Below are 24,205 nucleotides of genomic sequence, written 5' to 3'. Positions count from 1 at the left end.
TCTACTATGAGCATTTTTGTTTCTGTTTTTGTTTTTGTTTTATTGGAGTATAGTTGCTTTACACTGCTGTGTCAGTTTCTGCTGTACAGCAAAGTGAATCAGCCATACATATATATATATATAGCCCCTCTTTTTTGGACTTCCTTCCCATTTAGGTCACCACAGAGCACCAAGTAGAGTTCCCTGTGCTATACAGTGGGTTCTCATTAGTTATCTATTTTATACATAGTAGTGTATATATGTCAATCCCAAACTCCCAATTCATCCCACCCCCCAGCATTTTTGAAAATGTCTCTTGAGGCATGAGTGCAAGAGTTTCTCTTCAGTATACACTTATACTTATTCTACTGGAGTAGAATTGCTAAGTATATACTTAGAGTATATACTTATACTCTTGAGTATAAGTTGTCGAGTATGTGTAAGATAACGTAGAATCATTTCTCAAAATTTACATCCCTCCATCTCTTTTCAACACTAGGGATATTAGCTGTGTAGTGTCATCTATGTTGTAAAATTTTTTCATAACTACTTCTTGTCTAAGTTGACTTTGTTTATGGCACTACTGTGATAAAGTTTTTAATTTTCACATTTTCAATTATGACTACCTTTTATTCATAGATTCTGGTTTCCAATCTTGAATAAGATTTCCCTTGATTCCATATAGTATAGCTTCAAGATTCTCCTGCAATCCGTCCAGGGTTTTCTGCTTTACATTTGTCTTATATGCCAAGGGAATTTTTCTCTTTTGTATGTGGTGTAAGCAAGGATTCTACCTTTGTTTTCTTCCAAGAAGACAGCTTATTTTACTATATCATTCCATATAAATTTTAACATATTTTTTCAATCAAAAATTGGACTCTGGTGTCCAGTTAGAAACTTTAAAAAACAGATCTTTTTTAAGCCATTCAACAAAATTTGAGTGTGGTTCTTGATACGGGTTCTGTGTCTTCTTATATTTATTCTTAAGTATTTTATAGTCTGTACTGCTATTATGAATTTATAATATTGTACACTTCTTTTTCTCATTTTATTACTTACACTATTATGTTCAAGACAATATTAAATAATAATGGTGATTATGAGCATATCTGTCCAGTTCCTGATTTTAATTGAATTATAAATATCTCATAATTTATAACAATTATTGTTAGTTATTTGGGAAGTAAATTATTTTATTCAAATTAAGTAGCTTCCTTCTAAACTTGTTTTGCTTAGTGCTTTTATTAGAAATGGTTGTTGAATATTTAATTTTTTTTAACATCTTTATTGGACTATAATTGCTTTACAATGTTGTGTTAGTTTGTGCTGTATAACAAAGTGCAACAGCTATATGTGTACATATATCCCCATATCCCCTTCCTCTTTTTTTTTTTAAATTTTATTTATTTATTTATTTATTTATTTATTTATTTATTTATTTATTTATTTATTTATTTATTTATTTATTTATTTATTTATGGCTGTGTTGAAACTTCGTTTCTGTGCGAGGGCTTTCTCCAGTTGTGGCAAGCGGGGGCCACTCTTCATCGTGGTGCGCGGGCCTCTATCGCGGTCTCTCTTGCTGCGGAGCACAGGCTCCAGACACGCAGGCTCAGTAATTATGGCTCACGGGCCCAGTTGCTCCACAGCATGTGGGATCTTCCCAGACCAGGGCTCGAACCCGTGTCCCCTGCATTGGCAGATTCTCAGCCACTGCGCCACCAAGGAAGCCCTCCCCTCCCTCTTGAGCCTCCCTCCCACCCTCCCTATCCCACCCCTCTAGGTGGTCACAAAGCATGGAGCTGATTTCCCTGTGCTATGCAGCTGCTTCCCATTAGCTATCTATTTTACATTGGGTAGTGTATATATGTCAATGCTACTCACTTCGTCCCAGCTTCCCCAACCCTACCTCCCCCTGTCCTCAAGTCCATTCTCTACGTCTGCATCTTTATTCCTGTCCTGCCCCTAGGGTCATCAGAACCGTTTTTTTTTTTTTTCTTAGATTCCATATATATGTGTTAGCATATGGTATTTGTTTTTCTCTTTTACTTCACTCTGGATGACAGGCTCTAGGTCCATCCACCTCACTACAAATAACTCAATTTCATTTCTTTTTATGGCTGAGTAACATTCCATTGTATATATGTGCCACATCTTCTTTATCCATTCATCTGTCGATGGACACTCAGGTTGCTTCCATGTCCTGGCTATTGTAAATAGTGCAGCAGTGAACATTATGGTACACGTCTCTTTTTGAATTATGGTTTTCTCAGGGTATATGCCCAGTAGTGGGTTTGCTGGGTAATATGGTAGTTCTATTTTTACTTTAAGGAAACTTCATACAGCTCTCCATGGTGGCTATATCAATTTACATTCCCATCAACAGTGCAAGAGGGTTCCCTTTTCTCCACACCCTCTCCAGCACTGTTTGTAGATTTTTTAATGATGGCTGTTCTGACCCGTGTGACATGATACCTCATTGTGGTTTTGATTTGCATTTCTCTAATGATTAGTGATGTTGAGCATCCTTTCATGTGTTTGTTGGCAATCTGTATATCTTCTTTGGAGAAATGTCTATTTAGGTCTTCTGCCCATTTTTGGATTGGGTTGTTTGTTTTTTTGATATTGAGCTGCATGAGCTGCTTATATATTTGGAGATTAATCCTTTTGTCACTTGCTTTGTTTGCAAATATTTCCTCCCATTCTGAGGGTTGTCTTTTTGTCTTGTTTATGGTTTCCTTTGCGATGCAAAAGCTTTTAAGTTTCATTAGGTCATATCTGTTTATTTTTGCTTTTATTTCCATTACTCAAGGAGGTGGGTCAAAAGGATCTTGCTGTGATTTATATCATAGTGTTCTGCCTATGTTTTCTTCTACGAGTTTTATAGTGTCTGGCCTTACCTTTAGGTCTTTAATCCATTTTGAGTTTATTTTTGTGTATCGTGTTAGGAAGTGCTCTAATTTCATTCTTTTACATGTAGCTGACCAGTTTTCGCAGCTCCACTTATTGAAGAGGTTGTGCTTTCTCCATTGTATATTCTTGCCTCCTTCAACAAAGATAAAGTGACCATATGTGCATAGGTTTATCTCTGGGTTTCTATCCTGTTCCATTGATCTATATTTCTGTTTTTGTGCCAGTACCATACTGTCTTGATTACTGTAGCTTTGTAGTATAGTCTGAAGTCAGGGAGTCTGATTCTTCCCACTCCGTTTTCTTTCTCAGAATTGCTTTGTCTGTTTGGGGTCTTTTGTGTTTCCATACAAATTGTGAAATTTTTTGTTCTTGTTCTGTGAAAAATGACATTGGTAGTTTGATAGGGATTGCATTGAATCTGTAGATTGCTTTGGGTAGTACAGTCATTTTCACAATGTTTATTCTTCCAATCCAAGAACATGGAATATCTCTCGATCTGTCTGTATCATCTTTGATTTCTTTCATCAGTGTCTTACAGTTTTCTGCATACAGGTCTTTTGTCTCCTTAGGTAGGTTTATTCCTATGTATTTTATTCTTTTTGTTGCAATGTTAACTGGGATTGTTTCCTTAATTTCTCTTTCAGATTTTTCGTTGTTAGTGTATAGGAATGCAAGAGATTTCTGTACATTAATTTTGTATCCTACTACTTTACCAGATTCATTGATTAGCTCTAGTAGTTTTCTGGTAGCATTTTTAGGATTTTCTATGTATACTATCATGTCATCTGCAAACAGTGACAGTTTTACTTCTTCTTTTATGATTTGGATTCCTTTTATTTCTTTTTCTTCTCTGACTGCTGTGGCTAAAATTTCCAAAACGATGTTGAATAATAGTGGTGAGAGTGGGCACCCTTGTCTTTTTCCTGATCTTAGAGGAAATGATTTCAGTTTTTCACCATTGAGTATGATGCTTGCTGTGGGTTTGTCATATATGGCCTTTATTATGTTGAGGTAGGTTCCCTCTATGCCCACTTTCTGGAGAGTTTTTATCATAAATGGGTGTTGAATTCTGTTGAAAGCTTTTTCTGCATCTATTGAGATTATCATTTGGTTTTTATCCTTCAATTTGTTAAGATGGTGTATCACATTGATTGATTTGCGTATATTGAAGAATCCTTGCATTCCTGGGATAAACCCCACTTGATCATGGTGTATGATCCTTTTAATGTGCTGCTGGATTCTGTTTTCTGGTATTTTGTTGAGGATTTTTTCATCTATGTTCATCAGTGATATTAGTCTGTAGTTTTCTTTCTTTGTGACATCTTTGTCTATTGTTGGTACCAGGGTGATGGTGGCCTCATAGAACAAGTTTGGGAGTATTCCTCCCTCCACTATATTTTGGAAGAGTTTGAGAAGGATAGGTGTTAGCTCTTCTCTAAATGTTTGCTAGAATTCACCTCTGAAGCCATCTGGTCCTGGGCTTTTCTTTGTTGGAAGATTTTTAATCACAGTTTCAATTTCAGTGCTAGTGATTGGTCTGTTCGTATTTTCTATTTCTTCCTGGTTCAGTCTTGGAAAGTTGTAGTTTTCTAAGAATTTGTCCATTTCTTCCAGGTTGTCCATTTTATTAGCATAGAGTTGCTTGTAGTAGTCTCTCATGATCCTTTGTATTTCTGCAGTGTCAGTTGTTAGTTCTTTTTCATTTTTAATTCTGTTGATTTGAGTCATCTCCCTATTTTTCTTGATTAGTCTGGCTAATGGCTTATCAATCTTGGTTATCTTCTCAAAGAACCAACTTTTAGTTTTATTGATCTTTGCTATTGTTTCCTTCATTTCTTTTTCATTTATTTCTGATCTGATCTTTATGATTTCTTTCCTTCTGCTAACATTGTTGTTGTTGTTGTTGTTCTTCTTCTTTCTCTAATTGCTTTATGTGTAAGATTAGGTTGTTTGAGATTTCTCTTGTTTCTTGAGATAGGATTGCATTGCTATAAACTTCCCTCTTAGAACTGCTTTTGCTGCATCCCATAGATTGTGGGCCAACGTGTTTTCAGTGTCATTTGTTTCTAGGTATTTTTTGATTTCCTCAGTGATCTTTTGGCTATTTAGTAGCATATTGTTTAGCCTCTGTGTGTTTGTATTTTTTACAGTTTTATTTTTTCTGTAATTGATATCTAGTCTCATAGCACTGTGGTCAGAAAAGATACTTGATACGATTTCAATTTTCTTTAATTTACCAAGGCTTGATTTGTGACTCAAGATATGATCCTGGAGAATGTTCCATGTGCACTTGAGAACTGTATTCTGTTGTTTTTGGATGGAATGTCCTATAAATATCAATTAAGCCCATCTGGTCTAATGTGTCATTTAAAGCTTGTGTTTCCTTATTTATTTTCTGTTTGGATGATCTGTCCATTGGTGTAAGTGGCATGTTAAAGTCCCCTACTATTATTGTGTTACTGTCAATTTCCACTTTTATGGCTGTTAGCATTTGCCTTATGTATTGAGGTGCTCCTATGTTGGGTGCATAAATATTTACAATTGTTATATCTTCCTCTTGGATTGATCCTTTGATCATTATGTAGTTTCCTTCATTGTCTCTTGTAATAGTCTTTATTTTAAAGTGTATTTTGTCTGATATGAGTTTTGCTACTCCAGCTTTATTTTAATTTCCATTTGCATGCAATATCTTTTTCCATTCCCTCACTTTCAGTCTGTATGTGTCCCTAGGTCTGAAGTGGGTCTCTTGTAGACAGCATATATATGGGTCTTGTTTTTGTATCCATTCAGCCAGTTTATTTCTTTTGGTGGGAGCATTTAATCCATTTACATTTAAGGTAGTTATCGATATGTATGTTCCTATTACTATTTTTTTAATTGTTTTGGGTTTGGTTTTGTAGGTCTTTTTCTTCTTGTGTTTCCTGCCTAGAGAAGTTTCTTTAGCATTTGTTGTAAAGCTGGTTTGGTGGTGAATTGTCTTAACTTATGATTGTCTGTAAAGCTTTTGATTTCTCCATTGAATCTGAATGAGATCCTTGCTGGCTAGAGTAATCTTGGTTTCAGGTTTTTCCCTTTCATCACTTTAAATATGTCCTGACACTCCCTTCTGGCTTGCAGAGTTTCTGCTGAAAGATCAGCTGTTAACCTTATGGGGTTTCCCTTTTATGTTATTTGTTGCTTTTCCATTGCTGCTTTTTAATATTTTTCTTTGTATTTAATTTTTGATTGTTTGTTAATATGTGTCTTGGTTTGTTTCTCCTTGGATTTATCCTGTATGGGATCTCTGCGCTTCCAGGACTTGACTATTTCCTTTCCCATGTTAGGGAAGTTTTCAACTATAATCTCGTCAAATATTTTCTCAGTCCCTTTCTTTTTCTCTTCTTCTTCTGGGACCCCTATAATTTGAATGTTGGTGCGTTTAGTGTTGTCCCAGAGCTCTCTGAGATTCTCTTCAATTCTTTTCATTGTTTTTTCTTTATTCTGCTCCTCAGTATTCATTTCCACCATTTTGTCTTCCAGCTCACTTATCCATTCTTCTCCCTCAGTTATTCTGGTATTGATTCCTTGAATAGTATTTTTAATTTCATTATTGTGTTGTTCATCATTGTTTGCTCTGTAGTTCTTCTAGGTCCTTGTTAAATGTTTCTTGTATTTTCTCCATTCTATTTCTGAGATTTAGGATCATCTTTACTATCATTACTCTGAATTCTTTTTTGGGATCATCTTTACTATCATTACTCTGAATTCTTTTTCAGGTAGACTGCCTATTTCCTCTTCATTCTTTTGGTCTGGTGGGTTTTTACCTTGCTCTTTCATCTGCTGCATATTTCTCTGTCTTCTCATTTTGTTTAACTTACTGTGTTTGGGGGCTCCTTTTCGCAGGCTGCAGGTCCATAGTTCATAGAGGCTTTTCCATCTTTTCATTTTTATGTTCTACATTCTGCATGATTCCCATTCCAAATCACTAATTCTGCAATTTTCTCAAATGTATCTAGTCTTCTATTTAACCTGAATTTTTGTTTTTAGATGCCTATTTTTTCATCTTAAGACATTTATATAGGATACTTTTTAATGTTGTACAATTATGCATAATCCTTATTCTTGTTTTCTTTGTTTTTATCCCTTCTTTTCTTTGTGACCATTCAAAATATGGATTTAATAATCTTTCAGATGGTTCTCATCTTTAGTTTTGAAAAGTATGAACTTTCTCCATTTTTATGTGTGTGTCTATTTCAGGCAGTTTTGTCTTTTTTGTGGTTTATACCTTTTATTTTGAGATTATTTTCAGAGGGTTTGTTTTCTATGAGAGTCCTATACCCTTGGTTATGAAATGGATTTTATAATCACCTCTGCTTGGGCCCTATGTGTTTCACTGCTTGCATTTTTGTGTTTACCACTCGGCTCTAGGTTCCCCAACCTCTTGAGAGGTGTTTAACTTGGGCATCGACCTGAAACTCTGTGAAGGTAACTCCTTGTCCATTTACAGCCCTCAAAAGGATGTATCATTTATTTCCAATTACTCTAAGACAGTGAGTGAACCCTTACTAGTTCTCATTTTACAGACCTTTCATAAATCCTAGCTTCACGTAGGGAGGTTAGTTTCAGCCTCTCCCTCTCCCATAGGTTGGAGGCTTCATTTTCTATTCCCATACACATGTTGAAACATCACCCTTTGTCTACTAGGGCTTATATTCTTTCTAATTACCTTACTTCAGAATTCATTCTTCTCTAACTCTGGGTTTTAGTTCTTCAGTTACTTCTGACAACTAGGAAATTCCTTTACTTGCTTTTAAATTCTATACACAAGCGTACCAATATTAATGTAAAAGTCTACACTAGTATTATACACAGGTATTTTGTAAAGGCATTTCTATATGTTTTGAGTGAGATGGAGGCTATTCTGCATTATTTGGGTCTGTAATAGGTATTCTACTTTTAGAAGTTTCTCTCTATTTTCTGTCTTAAAATTCCTTATCCACAGATAATACTTTCTTCCTTTTTTTGCATTGTTGTAGTTATAGACTTAATAAATAATCCTATAATGTCAGCTGGGACTGGGATAGGGATACATATGAACACATGAGCTCATTCAACCATCTTGATCCAATACAGGAAGTTTATTTCTTCTTCTTATTTTTCTGCCTCTTCTTTCCATTAAATCACTATGTTGAGAAAATGAAAATATTTATAGAGCTTAAGTTTCCAAATATTACCACCTTATTTCAATTTTCAAATTTTTGAATATATCTCTCTGTCATACTTCTAATCAGCCTCCAATCCAGATGTCAAAACTTTTGGATCTCAAAACCCCTTCATAGGCTTAAAAATTATTGAGAATCCCACAGAGCTTTTGTTTTATGTGGGTTAGCTCTATCAATATTTATTACCATATAACAAATTAAAATTGAGAATACTTAAAGATATTTATTAATTTATTTTAAAATTTATGATAAACCTATTACATATTAACATTAACTAACATATTTTTATGAAAAAAATTATTTTCCAAGATAAAAAATAGTAAGAAGATTGGTTGTTTTACATTTTACATTGTAAAATCTCTTTAATATCTGCCTTAATAGAAGAGAGCTGGCTTATCATCGGTGCTCTTACATTCAAGCTGTTGGTATATGTTATTTTGGTGGAAGTATATGGGGGGAAATCTATCCTCACACAGATATGTAGCTGGAAAAGCACAGACCTCGTGGACCTTCTAAAAAGGTCTGTGAAGACCTAGGGGATCTTAGTCTATAACTTGAGTAACCACTGCTCTAAGCGAATTTTATTGAAAATTAGTTTAGAAAATTCCTCTTCTAGTAAATATGGAAGATAAGATGGAAATAATATAGTAGTAATCTATGAAGGATATACAAAAACTTTAAAAAGTTTTACCTGGGTTAAATTGTTAGTGAAATTTCTGTTGGGAAAAAGAGAAATCATATTTTAGTAAACAGCATGCTAAATATTAGTTTGAATAGTCTACTTTCAACATACATGTTTATAAATCTTTGAATATTCTCTTTATATTCCATCACAGATACATAAATGATTAAATGCTAAATGTTAAAAAGAAGCTCATGTCAATAATTAAATATAATTATTGATACTCATGTGTTGTCAACAAAAGGCTGAGGGGCATGAATCTATATACTTTCTTAATAATACTGTAAGCTCACATAGCCAAAGTTGCATGATTAATGTTCTTTAAAAATTTGACATGATCAATGCACATTAAAAAGTCTATAGAGTTTAGGGACTTCCCTGGTGGTCCAGTGGTTAAGACTCTGTGCTTCCAATGCAGGGGGTGCAGGTTCAATCCCTGGTCAGGGAACTAAAATCCTGCATGCCACACAGCATGGTCCCCCCAAAAAAGAATTCTGTAGAGTTTATATGTTTTAATTTATGTCAAAACCAAATTTATCAATTAGCACTTCAAATGCTTCATTTATCAGCCTTTCAGTGTAAATTTTCTGAAAGGAGCAACATTCACTTGTATGTTTAGTTATATGTTTTTTAGAAAGGAATTATTGTCACTTTAAAGATATCTGTATTTTTATTTATTTATTATTTATTTATTTATTTATTTATTTTTTCACACACACACACTGTATTTTATTTTTACAAGAGATAAATAGTGATATCTGTATTTTTAAAATCATATAATCTCTAAAAGTCAATGACTCAGGACTGTGTTTTCATTTGTGCATAGTGCTTAGTACATTATTAGGTACAAAATAAAATGAAGATGTTTGGGGAATCAGTAAATGTGCATGCAGTGAGTTTCTGAGACCGTATAACGAAAATAATATTTTATATGTTCAATCTGTTATATGAGAAAGCCACTGAAAGTAAGTACTATAAATCCTGACAGGCAAATGTGCCCAAAGTTCAGAAAGTATGAAGTTTATCAAAAACATCCCCTGTCAGTACACAAGCACCTAAAACCCCCTGCAGCTGAGCATGTGCACAGTACTGGCTTGGGCCACCAGTGCTGCCTGCTTAGGTCCCTAGCTACTGGACCTGGAGGCACTGCTGAGGACTATCATAGCCCTTGCAGTCACCCTGGTCACCCTGCAGCATTTGGTAAACACAATGCAATTCTTGATGTTTTGGACCCCAGTGGCCTGAGCTGATGAAACATGCCCCACTGGATCCAGAGCCACCACTTGCCCCTGCACATGGCACCCCACACCACTAGACCTGCAGTCACAGCATGCTCCAGCATGCACAACCACAGGTGAAGGTCTTTTCTTAATGAAGTCAGTCTGTGACATCTGGAAGTGGTGACTGCTTCTTCAAATGTGCAGACACCTACACAGGCTACAGGGACCATGAAGAATCGGGGAAACATGACACCACTTAAGGAACACAGTAAACTCCAGCAATGACCCCCAAGGAAATGGATATATATACACGAATAGCCTGACAAAGAATTCAAAATAGGGTTCTAAAGATGCTCAGAGAGCTATGAGAGAACAAAGACAAGCAATTTAATGAAATTAGAAAAACAATACTAGAACAAAATGAGAAGTTCAACAAAGAGATAGAAAACATAAGGAAGAAACAAATTGTGGCGCTGAGGAATACAATGACTGCAGTGAAGAATTTATAAGAGAGCTTCAACAGCAGACTGGAACAAGCAGAAAAAATAATCAGTGAACTCAAAGACAGATCTTTTGAAATTATCTAGTCAGAAGAGCAAAAAGAATGAAAAGGAATGACAAAAGCCTATGAGATCTATAGGACACCATTAAGAGAAACAATCTATGCATCATTGGAGTCCCATTAGGAAAAGATGGGGAGAAAGAGGCAGAGGCTTATTAAAAATGTGTAATACCTGAGAGTTTCCCAAACCTGGGGAGAGATTTGACATCAAAGTTCATGAAGCTAACAGGTCATCCCAAGATTTCAATCTCAAATGATCTTTTCCAAGACCATTAAGATGGAACTGTATAAAATTAAAGACAAAAAAGACAATTTAAAAAGCAGCAAGAGAAAAAAATTCTCTCAAAAAGGGAAACCCCATAAGGCTAACAGTGGATTTCTAGGAAAAACTTTGCAGGCCAGGGGAGAGTAGGCCAAGGGAGATACATTCAAAGTGCTGCAAGAAAAAAAAAAAACCTGTCAGCCAAGAACACTTTACCTGGGTAATTTGTCCTTCAAAATGAATGCAAGATAAAGCTTTTCCCAAACAAACAAAGGCTGAGGAAGTTCATCATCACAAGATCTGTCTCACAAGAAATACTGAAAAGTTCTTAAAGCCGAAATGAAAGGCCTTTAATTAGTAAAATGAAAACATATGAAAATATCCAACACACTGGTAAAGGCAAGTATATAGTCAGATTCAGAATATGTTAATATTGTAATAAGGTGATGTGTTAACCACTTACCTCTAGCATAAATGTTAAAGGGCAAAATGTATTAAAAACAGTTATGGCAACAATAATTTGTTAGTAGAAACAGAATATAAAGAGATGCAAATTGTGACATCAAAAACATAAAATATGGAGGGATAGTAAAAGAGTAGAGGTTTTGTATGCAATAGAAGATAAGTAGTTATTAGCTTAAAATAATCTGTTACAGATTTTGGAGAGGGATCAAGATAACAGAGTAGGAGGATGTGGAGCTCACCTTCCCTCACAAATACATCAAAATTACATCTACATGTGGAACAAGTCTCACAGAAGACTAACTGAAAACTGGCAGAAGATCTCCTAACAACCAAAACTGCAAGAAAGATCTCCACAAAACTGGGTAGGACAGAAAAAAAAAAAGCACATCAGGTCAGGACCAGCACCCATGGAAGGGATCTGTAAGGAAGAGAAGGTCCTCACTGGCTGCCCTAGGGAGCCCACTTACCTGCTGGAAAATCCACTGAGACAGAAGGACTGGAGAAACCTAGACTCTGCTTGCAAGGAGTGCACACATGCTGGCTTGCTAACAATCAAGGAGGAGAGAGATACTTGCACTGGTGGCTGCTGCCTTGCTGCACTTCCCAGTCCGAAGGGGCAAACACCCTTGCCCTGTTCTCTGTACCCCACTGCCTGGTGCAAACTCTAGCAAAGATTCATTCTAGCTATGCAGAGACAGATGGGACACCTTGGGTATGATCTGGGCAGAACTGCAAAGATCATTGTCAGCGCACACATGGGGGCGGAAGATCAAACCTGGCAGATGTTGTCAGTGGGCACACTGGGTGATGTCACAAGAATACAGAGTGAACAAGCACTGAATCTTGGGCAGACAGGCCCTGGCAGAGGACTCTAGCTAAGCAGAGACAACTGAAGAACCTGGGGTATGACTAGGGGGAGCCTCAGAGCCCATTATCAGCATGTGTACACAGTGGTGGTGAGTCTAGATGTAGCAGACACTGTCAGTGTGCACACAGGGCTGCACCACAAGAACGTGGGGCTAGGCACTAAATCTCGGGTGGACAGGCCCTGGACAGGAGTATAAGGCAAGAAGCCAGTCAGAGTGCCCTGGCTCCATCCACTCCACACCGCAGCTTAGCACCAAATCTGGCAGCCCTGGTCCCAGGCAGCAGCACAGCCACCTCATTTAGAAAAGTAAAGACAAAAACCACATGATCATCTCAACAGACACAGAGAAAGCATTTGACAAAATTCAACATCCATTCAAGATAAAAACTCTCACCAAAGTGGGTATATGTGGAACATATCTCAATATAATAAAAGCCATTTATGACAAACACACAGCCAACATAATGCTCAACGCTGAAAAGCTGAAACCCTTCCCACTAAAATCTGCAACAAGACAAGGATCCCCACACTCACCATTTCTCTTCAACATAGTATTGGATGTCCTACCCACAGCAATCAGACAAGAGACATATATAAAAGATATCCAAATTGGAAGGGAAGAAGTAAAACTGTCACTATTGCAGATGACATGATACTCTGTATAGAGAAACCTAAAGTCTCCACACAAAAACTATTAGAACTAATAAATGAATTCAGCAAGGTAGCAGGATAAAAGATTAATATATAGAAATCTGTTGCATTTTTATACTAACAATGAAATATCAGAAAGAGAAAGTAAAAAAACAGTCCTGTTGAAATCTCATTCAAAAAAATAGGAACAAACTTAACCAAGGAGGTGAAAAATCTATACATTGAAAACTATAAAACACTGATAAAGTAAATTGAAGATAATTTAAAGAAATGGAAAGATAGCCCATGCTCTTGGATGGGAAGAGGTAATATTGTTAAAATGGCCATACTACCCAAAGCAATCTACAGATTTAGTGCAATCCCTATCAAAATACCCATGACTTTTTTTCACAGAACTAGGACAAATAATCCTAAAACTTATATGGAACCACAAAAGACCCAGAATTGCCAAAGTAATCCTGAGGAAAAAGAACAAAGCTGGAGGCATAAACCTCAGACTTCAGACTATCCTACAAAGCTACATAATCAAAACGTGGTATTGGCACAAAAACAGATATGTAGATCAATGGATCGGAACAGAGAGCTCAGAAACAAACCCACAAACTTATGGTCAAATAATCTGTGACAAAGGAGGCAAGAATATATAACAGTGAAAAGACAGTTTCTTCAACAAGTGGTATTGGGAAAGCTGGACAGCTACATGTAAATCAATGAAATTAGAACACTCCCATACACCATATTAAAAAATACCTGAAAATGGTTTAAAGACCTAAATATAAAATAGTACATCATAAAACTCCTAGAAGAGAACATAGGCAAAACATTCTCTGACATAAATTGTACCAATGTTTTCTTAGATCAGTCTCCCAAGGCAAAAGAAATAAAAGCAAAAATAAACAAATGGGACCCAATTAAACTTAAAAGCTATTGCACAGCAAAGGAAACCATCAACAAAATGAAAATAAAACCTATGGAAAGGGAGAAATATTTGCAAGTGATGCAACTGACAAAGGGTTAATATCCAAAATATACAAATGGTTCATACAACTCAATATCATAAAAACAAACAACCCAATCAAAAATTGGGCAAAAGACCTCTAAATAGGCATTTCTCCAAAGAATACATAGAGATGGCCAACAGGCACATAAAAGAGGCTGAATGCTGCTAATTATTAAGAGAAATGCAAATCAAAACTACAATGAAGTATCACCTTACACTGGTCAGAATGGCTATCATCAAAAGCCTACAGTTAATAAATGCTGGAGAGGGTGTGGAGGAAAGGTAACCCTCCTAAATTGTTGGTGGGAATACAAATTGGTGCAGCCACTATGGAAAACAATATGGAAGTTCCTTGAAAAACCAAAAACAGAGCTACCATATGATCCAGCTATCCCACTCCTGGGTATATATCCAGAAAAGACAAAAACTCTAATTTGATACATGCACCCCAATGTTCATAGCAGCACTATTTACAATAGCCAAGACATGGAAGCAACCTAAATGTCCATCAACAGAGGAATGGATAAAGAAGATGTGGTACATATATACAATGGAATATTACTCAGCCATAAAAAGAATGAATTATGGCCATTTGCAGCAATAATGGATGGACCTAGAGAATATTACACTTAGTGAAGTAAGTCAGAGAAAGACAAATATTATATTCCACTTATATGTGGGATCTAAAAAATAATAAAGTGAATCTATATACAAAACAGAAACTCACTCACAGACATACAAAATAAACTTATGGTTACCAAGGGGGAATGGGAAGCGGGTATAAATTAGGAGTATGGGATTAACATATACAAACTACTATACATAAAATAGATAAGCAACAAGGATTTACTGTATAGCACAGGGAACTATATTCAAAATCTACTAATAACCTATAATGGAAAATAATCTGAAAGAAATATATGTATATAAAACTAAATCATTTTGTTGTACACCTGAAACTAACACAGTATTGTGTATCAACTATATTTCAATAAAAAAAGAAAAGACAATCTGTTATATCTATAAGGTGTTTCAACCACACACACACCAGTTATAGTAGATACATACAAGATGAATAGAAGGGAGTAAAAGAATACCATTATGGAAAATCATCAATTCACAAAAGAACAGCAAGAGAGGAAGAAAGGAACAAAGGGATACAAAAGAGCCAGAACATAATTAATAAAACAGCATTAACAAGTCCTTATCTTTAAAAAAATACTTTAAATGTAAATGGATAAAATTCTCCAATCAAAAGGCATACAGTGGCTGTGTGGATAAAAAAAAACAAGACCCAACTATATGCTGCCTACAAAAGACTCACCTCAGCTTCAAGGACATATATAGGCTCAAAGTGAAGGGATGGTAGAATATATTCCAGGTAAATGAAAACCAAAAAAAGAGCAGGGATAGCTATACTTATATCAGGAAAAATAGACTTTAAGTAAAAAAGTGTAACAAGAGACAAAGAATTCAATATATAATGATAACAACCAATTATTCAAGAGGAAATAACAATTGTAAATATATATGCACCCAACATCAGAGCACCTAATATATTAAGGAAAAACTAACAGATCTAAAAGGAGAAATAGACAACAATATAATAATAGTAGAGGATTCCATTTTCAACAATGGACAGATCATCTAGACAGAAAATCAATAAAGGAATGTTGTACTTAAACTATACTTTACACCAAATGGGCCTAAAGAACATTCCATCCAACAGCAGCATGCACAGTCTTCTCAAGCACACATGGAACATTCTTCAGGATAGATCAAATGTGAGGTAAAAACAAGTCTTAGCGAATTTTAAAAGATTGAAATCATACCAAGTATCTTTTCTGATTTTTCTTTATCTTTTCATACCATGGTATGAAACTAGATCCATAACAGAAGGAATACTAGAAAATTCACAAATATGTGTAAATTAAACAACACATTTCTGAATAACCAATTGGTCAAAGATGAAATAAAAAAGGAAAAGCAAAAAATATCTTAAAACAATGAAAATAAAAACACAACATAACAAAACTTATGGGATGGAGCAATAAAAGTTCAAGTCAAGAAGGGAAATTTATAGTGATAAATGCCCACACTCAGAAAAAAGAAAGACCTCAAATAAACAATATAACTTTATACCTGAAGAAAATAGAAAAAAAAAAAGAAACAATTCAAAGTTAGCAAAGGAGAGGAAATAACAATGAAATAGAATAGAAATAAATGAGACCAAAAAAAAAAAGAATAAAACTAAGAATTTTTTTAAAAAGATAAACAAAATTGGCAAAACTTTAGCTAGACTACCTAGGAAAAAAGAAAGAAGACTCAAATTACTGAAATCAGAAATGAAAATGAGAAAATCACTACCAATTCTACAGAAATTTTTTAAAAAATCATAAAAGATTACTATGAACAATTATAGGCCAAAATATTGGACAATCTAGTAGAAATGGATGAATTCCTAAAAATATATGACCTACCAAGAATAAATCATGAAGAACCAGACAAACCAATAATGAGTCAGGCGCTTGAATCAGTAAGCAAAAATCTCCCAACAAAGAAAAAGTCCAGTATTTGATGGCTTCACTGGTGAATTCTACCAAGCATTTAAAGAAGAATTGATATCAATTCTTCCCAAACTCTTCCAAAAAACTGAAGAGGAATGGATATTTCACAACCCTTTTTGCGATGCAGCATTACCCCAATATCAAAACCAGATAAGGGCACTACAAGAAAAGAAAACTACAGGACAACATCCCTGATGAATACAGATCCAAAAATTCTCAGTGACATACTAGCAAACCAAATTCAACAGCATATTAAAAGGATCATACACAACGATCAAGTGAGATTTGTCCCTGGAATGCAATATATGAAAATAAATCAATGTGATAACCACATTAATAGACTAAAAGACAAAAATCATTTGATCATCTCAGTACATGCAGAAAAAGCATTTGACAAAATACATTATCCTTGATTGATAAAAACCCTCAACAAATTGGATATAGAAGGAACATACTTCATCATAATAAAGGCAAGATATGACACACCACAGCTAACATCTACTCAATCATGAAAGGTTGAAAGCTTTTCCTTTAAGGTCAGGAACAAGACAAGGGCACTCACTCTCACCATTTCTATTCAACATAATAACTGAAGTCCTAGTGAAAGCAATCAGGCAAGAAAAAGAAACATAAGGCATCTGAATTGGAAAGAAAGAAGTAAAATTGTCTCTGTTTGTTGATGATATAATCTTGTATATAGAAAATCCTAAAGAGTCCACCCCAAAATTGTTAGAACTAATCAATAAATTCAGGAAAGCTGCAGCATACAAAATCAACATGCCGAAATCAGTTGTATTTCTATATACTAATGATAAACTATCTGAAAAAGAAATAAAGAAAGCAACAATAGCAATACAAATAATAAAATACGTAGGAATAAATTTAACCATGGAAGTGAAAGATCTGTATACCAAAAATTATAAGACATTGATGAAAGAAATTGAAGAACACTTAAATAAATGGAAAAATAACCCAGGTTCATGGATTGGAAGAGTTAATATTGTTAAAATGTTCATACTACCCAAAACCTTCTATACAGTCAATGAAATTCGTATCAAATTTCCAACGGAATTTTCACAGGAGTAGAAGAAACAATTCTGAAATACATATGGAACCCCAAAGACCCCAAAGAGTCAAAGCAATCTTGAGAAAGAACAAAGCCAGAGGCATCGCATTTCCTGATTTCAAAGTATAATACAAATCTATAGTAATCAAAACGGTATGGTACTGGCATTAAAATAGATACATGGAGCAATGGAGCAGAATAAGGGCCCAGAATTAAACCCTCACAAATATGGTCAACTAATATTTGACAAGGGCGCCAAGAACAGGATATGGGCAAAGAATAATCTTGAAGAGATAGTGTTGGAAAAATTGGATATCCATATGCAAAACAATGAAACTGGACCCTTACCTTATACCACTCAAAAGATCAACTCAAGGACTTCCCTGGTAGTGTAGTGGTTAAGAATCTGCCTGCCAATGCAGGGGACAAGGCTTCGAGCCCTGGTCTGGGAAGATCCCACATGCCGCGGAGCAACTAAGCCCATGCACCACAACTACTGAGCCTGCGTGCCACAACTACTGAGCCTGTGCTCTAGAGCCCGCAAGCCACAACTACTGAAGCCCACGCACCTAGAGCCTGTGCTCCACAACAAGAGAAGCCACCGCAATGAGAAGCCCACGCATCACAACAGAGTAGCCCCCACTCACTGCAACTAGAGAAAGCCCGCGCACAGCAACGAAAACCCAACGCAGCCAAAAATAAATAAAAATTTTTAAAAAATCAACTCAAAATGGACTGAGAACTTAAATATTATACCCGAAACTGTGAAACTCCTAGAAGAAAACATAGGGAAGAATCTCTTTGATATCAGGCTTAGCAATGAGTTTTTGTATATGACATCAAAAGCACAAGCAACAAAAGTAAAAATCAGAAAGTGAGAATACATTAAACTAAAATGTTTCTGCACAGCAAAGGAAGAAGATGAATAAGTTCTGGGGATCTGATGTACAGCACGGTGACTATAGTTAACAGTAATGTATAATAAAAAGAAAGACAGAGAAGATACTGGTATTGGGTTAGTGAAGGAATGAAAGAGTTTTAAGAAGAAATAAGTGATACCCAGCATTAAATGTGGTACAGAAATCAAATAGTAAAAGGACTAAAAAAATCCCATTAAACTTTCAGTGACGTTGCCAAAGCAGTTTAAGTAGATAGACAGATAGTAGGCAGAGAGTACTGGGATAGACTGATGAAGCAGAACAGTGTTACAGTGAATTTGAAAAAGATGATAATTTGAGCATGACCCCTTGGATTCTTCTCCCTTCCTCTTCTGTATTCTAACCCTAGGGGAGAGAGAGAATAAAGCAAGAGAGTTTAGTTGCTAATACGGTACCTGATCCATGAATTCTCTTCCCTCGGGTCAGAATTCTGGTTTGTGGGCAGAGTCAATAGGTTAGAAAAGCCCAGGGAAGAGAGGCAGTGCTCAGCAGGGCCTTGTACTTGAGGTTTAATGCTTTGCAGTCTCTGTCTTGAAATTCTTAATAAATGTATCTTTGAACTTGTGGTTTGTAATGTGAAGTATGATAGGAAAATGAAGCATGCACTTGGAGGTTTGGCTCATGTAATACTGTCTCCTATTACCTATCTTCCCTATGGGACAGACTCTTGGCCACCCACTCATTTATGCCCTGGCACCTTGGGTCCTGCCTGGCCTTCCCCTTCTCACTCCTTGTCCTGAAAACTAGTTCTGGGCTCAGGTATGAGGAGGGTCAGCATAGGGTGTTTAAGTCCTGTGACATCTTGAAGTAAGGCATGCCAGCAATTGTCCTCCCCCTACCCCAGCTAGCAAAATTATGGTGTGGCTGATGGAGGTCTCATCTAGGCAGGGATGAGCTTCTTACCCAACCCCAATCCAGGTACCAAGGGTGTCACAGTGCAGAGGTTGCAATATCCTTGGGGGATGCCTATCAGCTATGGGTTGAGGTGGTAGGCCCACTGTAAGGGAAGATGTCTGGTTTGATTTCTTCAGACCCCACCTCTGGCTGAAGTATTATATGTCAGTCCAATGACTGTTGAGAGGGAAAACTGAGCAGCTAATGGGCTGCACACATGCTAAACCTGGTGACTATATGAGTTTGCAATTGACCCAAGAGTATTCTCATGTCCAAGAGAGCATGACATTAAATTCCAAATAAAAAGTGCCATGATGGGTAGAGAGTGACCACAGAAGAAAGGAAAAGCTTTATATTTAATACTTTTAATGGTATTTTTCCCTTGGCTTTTGAACCAGAGGCCCGCCATATTCATTTTGCACTGCACCCAACAGATTACATAGGCAGTTATGGATGCAATAATGCAGAAATGGTAGAATATAGTATACAATGGTACTTTCCTCTAGATAGTAGGATTTTAGTAATTAAAAATTTTTAACAGATGATGAGAGAACTAGAAAACTGAAAGAAACATTTGAAAAAATAGTCTAGAATGAGTCATGGGAAATAAAAAGATAGGAAATATGAAAAGATCTGAAGCATCAGGAAGGACAGAATGAAATGGTGGAATGTTTCTATTATGGAAATTTAAAAAGAAAGAAGAAAGAGAATGAGAGAAAACTAGTATTTGAAAAGACAGTAACTGAATTTTCAGAATTGATGAAAGGCTTTAATCTTCAGATTCAGGAACTATAATAAATCAAAAGTAGGATAAATGTAAAGAAACCTACAATCGCAAAACTCCAAAGGTAAGGTTGAACTTCTTAAAACAGCTACAGAGAAAATAATGATTACCTAAAAAGGAAAAACCATTAGACAGAGAGCAGACTTCTCAACTGAAATAGCAGGAGCCAGAAGTCAATGAAAAATAATTCTAAGGCCTTGAAAATCAAAGGTTAAAGATACATGAACATATTAATATAAGACAGAACATAAGGTGAAAAGCATTACAAGTGAGAAACAAGGTCACTACAAACAAAGTCTCAATTCTTCAAAAAATCTTAATAATTCTAAAGTTATATGCACCTAAAAGATAAACTCAAAATAAAAAGCAAAAATTTAGATACCTACAAGGAAAAGTGACATATCTACCATCATAGTGGGAAATTTTAGCCAATATCAAGTCAACAATGAGTCAAATAAGTACACAAGATTTGAACAGTACACTTAACACACCTGATCTACTGGACATAAATAGCATACTTCATCCAACAATAGGAAAATATATTTTCTTTAGTTACACATGAGACATTTATAAAATTTGACTACATGCTAAGCCAAAGATTTGATTCTAACACTTTTGTGATCACAATACAATTAGGTTAGAATTCAATAACAAAACAATAATTTAAAAGACTCATGTCTGTAAATTTAAAAATGCATTTCTAAACAACTCATTGGTCAAACAAATTGTAGCAGTTACTAGAATTATTTCTGAGCAATAATGAAAAATTGCAATTATGAGATATTCCAATATTTGTTGATGCAGCTACAGAGGTACTTAGAAGAAATTTTATTTCCTTAAACACATACATTTGAAAAAAAGGGAAGTCTTAAGCCTAGTAAGCTAAATAACTAATTCAAAAATTTTAGAAAAACAAACTCAAAAAAAGAAATAATGTAAAAAACAAATTGAGATAAAATAGACAACAATACAAAAGCTCAATAAAGCCAAAAGATGGTTCTTTGAAAAGACTAATAAAATAGAAATATCTCTAGGAAGAAGAACAAGGAAATAGAAGGAAGGCATAAATAAAAATACTAGAAATGATAAAAGAGAGGCATACCTACAATTACTTCAGAGATTAAACAAATGTAAGAGGATATTATGGACAACTTTATGACATTAAAATTGATACTAAAATTGCTAACTGAAGACATGGATGAATTCCTGGAAAAAAAATACTACAAAAATGGATTTTATAAGAATTAGAACTCCAAAATAGGATTTTAACCATTAAAGAAATTGAGTTAATAGTTATAAAATTTTCCCCCATACACTCAAAAATTCCAGGTCCAGGTAGATTTCTATGCAAGTTTCCATCAAATATTCAAGGAACATATATTTCTAATCTTATACAAAATCTCTCAGAGAATAGAAAAGAACAACTCATCCTAACTTACATGATGAGTCTAGCATAGCCTTGATATCAAAAGAAGAAAAGGATAGTACAAGGGGAGTAAAACCACAGGCCAATCTCACTCATGTATATTCGCATACAAAAAAACTAAACAATATTAGCAAATGGAATCTATCAATGTATATGAAAGTTAATTCATCAAGACCAAGTTGGCTTATTCCAGAAACACAAGGTTAGTTTAATATGGAAATACTAATAACTATTATCCATCAGATTAACATAGCAAAAGAGAAAAACTGTATGAACTTTTATGTGGAAGAGAAAAAAGCTTTGAATAAATTTCAACACCAATTCATAAAAAAATTCACAGCCACCTTGGAATAAAAGGGAACTTCCTTAACCAGGTAAAGTTTAACTCATAAGCTGTAACAAATATTATACAAAATAGTGAAATGATGAGAGCCTTCCTTTTAAGATCAGGAATAAAATAAGGAGACCTGCTATCACCCTTCTAAGAAACATTGTATTTGATGTTCTAGACATGCAGTAAGAATAAAAGGAATGGAAGCCATACTTATCAGAAGGAAAAACAAAATCATCATTATTTGCAAGTAATCTGATTTTTTTTAATTCCAAGAGAATATATAAATAAATTATCACAATATAAGAGTTTAGCAATGTTGCTGAATGCAAAAATCAACATTCAAAAGTAAATTGTATCCTATACAACAGGAATAACTAGTTAGAAATTGTAATTTAAAAAATTTGACTATTTATAATAGTAAGAAAAAAAAGAGTACCTAGGAATAAGTCTAATAAAAATGTCCTGGAACCTTTATTAAAAATTACAAAATCTTATTGGCAGACATGTAAAAAGACCTAAGCAAATGGAGGGTTATATATTATTCAGGAGTAGAAAGACACCCCAAATTGATTAAAATATTTAGACAAATTATAAAAATCCCAACTAAGGTTTTTGTAGAATTTGACAAACCAATTCCAAAAATTTATAGGAAGGAAAAATAGGCCCATGATATAGCTAAGAAATTCCTGAAGGAGGACAAGAGTTGGGGTCAGGGTGGGGTGGGTATTTGTACTATCACTTCTCAAGATTTAAAAAATAAAGTTATAGTAATACAGATAATGCAGCATCTGCTCAAGTACAGACAAATATATCAGCTAATCCATTTGTGGTTAACTAAAGCTAAATACCCTTAAAACACATTAATTACTTTTCTTTTGCATTACTTACATAACCTTGCTTCTTGGTAAGACTCTGGGAGAGTGGCAGTAATTCAGTGAAGAATGGGTAAATGTGTACTCCTGGTGGGGCTTGCTGAAATCTAGTTATCAGGACTTTCAATTCAAAGGTTACACATAAACTGCAGAGCCATCTGACTTTAAGGGACCACGTGAACCAGGACAGTGAAATTATCGGCAACAATTATGATTTACTGAAGACACAAGTATTCTGATAGGTTCTGTTTGGGTCATATGGCCATCCTCAACTAATTGCTGTGGCCAATGAAATGTGGGGTTGTGGAGGTAGTACCACATAAATCACATGAAATTAATAATTTCACCACAGAATAGGGGAGGGATGATTCCCTCAAAGGAAGGGATGTTAAGTAGATAAAAAGAATTGGGTACATTACAGTCATCTGGAGAGCAGGGACCACATAAGACAGTTCTTTTTATCCTACACAGTGCTTAGGATATGCTTGGACTATGATACCAAAAAAAAAAAAAAACTCTGATTCCTTGATGCATTTTACTTATTGATTTTATAATGCGATTAACTATTTTTTCTTGTACCAGTTTTTCCTTCTTAGTTATATTCATTCACCATCATGTTAAAAAGAGTTTGAAGAGCTATCTAAGAAAAGGAGAGTGCTTTTGGAATATAATGTATACAATGGAAACAAAAGAAGCCTGTAATCTGAAAAACCAGAGTCAATTTCCAATGCTATCTTTTAGTAGCTGCATATTTTTTCCAAATTATTTAACCTATCCAAGCTTACATTTCCTCATTTATAATAAAGATAGTAATACTTACATTTAACTGGTTATTATGAAAACTGACATAGCTAATTTACATAAAGTATGACCATGTAGAAGCAGTATATGTTCAAATAGTGGTTGTTATTGTTATTTTTACTGTTTGTTCTTCACTATTAGTTGGGCATTAGTTGGGTACATTTGAGGATATCTTGATTGGTGAATAAAAGCTTATATGGAAACTATAATGCAGATAATCAATTTGTGGTTAACTAAAGCTAAATACTCTTAAAACACATTAATTACCTTTCTTCTGCATTACTTACATAACCTTATAATACCACAGAAAGCAAGTATGAGAACTGTCCACAGATAAATAGCGTTCTTCTTCTAAATCCTAAAAGAAAATGCAAAAGAAACTATGATAAATTTAGATGACTGATTGTTTCTATTATATTTGTCTTTGTCAAATTATATATATACATTTTTTCACATATGAGATATATATATATATCATATGTATATTTTACCCCCAGTTCCTAATATTTAGTCTTTGACCCTGGTTCCTGACTCCTAGCTCCTAACACTTTTTAATTTCCTGAGTAATAGGAACGTCTGGCACAGAGCCCCTAAATTCCTTTTGTTCTAATGAGGCAACTCTTGGTGGGCTCCTGGCTGGGAACTGATCACTAGAAAAACCAACCCATGGTTAAAAGCTTGGAACTTTCAGCTCAGCCTCCCATTCTCAGCTCAGCCTCT

General features: G+C 35.0%; 1 protein-coding gene across 1 annotated transcript in view; it reads right to left on the bottom strand.

Annotated features, from left to right (window-relative positions):
• The window catches only part of CATSPERE (catsper channel auxiliary subunit epsilon), a 219,041-nt gene extending 195,213 nt beyond the window's left edge, over positions 1 to 23,828 (bottom strand). The window contains exon 1 of the mRNA XM_036869246.1: positions 23,773 to 23,828. Within this exon, the coding sequence (XP_036725141.1) occupies positions 23,773 to 23,774 (2 nt within the window). The 5' untranslated portion in view covers positions 23,775 to 23,828. The remainder of the gene's footprint in view (positions 1 to 23,772) is intronic.
• Between the last annotated feature and the right edge of the window lie 377 nt (positions 23,829 to 24,205).

The sequence above is a fragment of the Balaenoptera musculus genome, chromosome 1, assembly GCF_009873245.2.
Source record: "Balaenoptera musculus isolate JJ_BM4_2016_0621 chromosome 1, mBalMus1.pri.v3, whole genome shotgun sequence".
Classification (NCBI taxonomy): Eukaryota; Metazoa; Chordata; class Mammalia; order Artiodactyla; family Balaenopteridae; genus Balaenoptera; species Balaenoptera musculus.
This window is presented reverse-complemented; position numbering and strand designations above follow the sequence as displayed.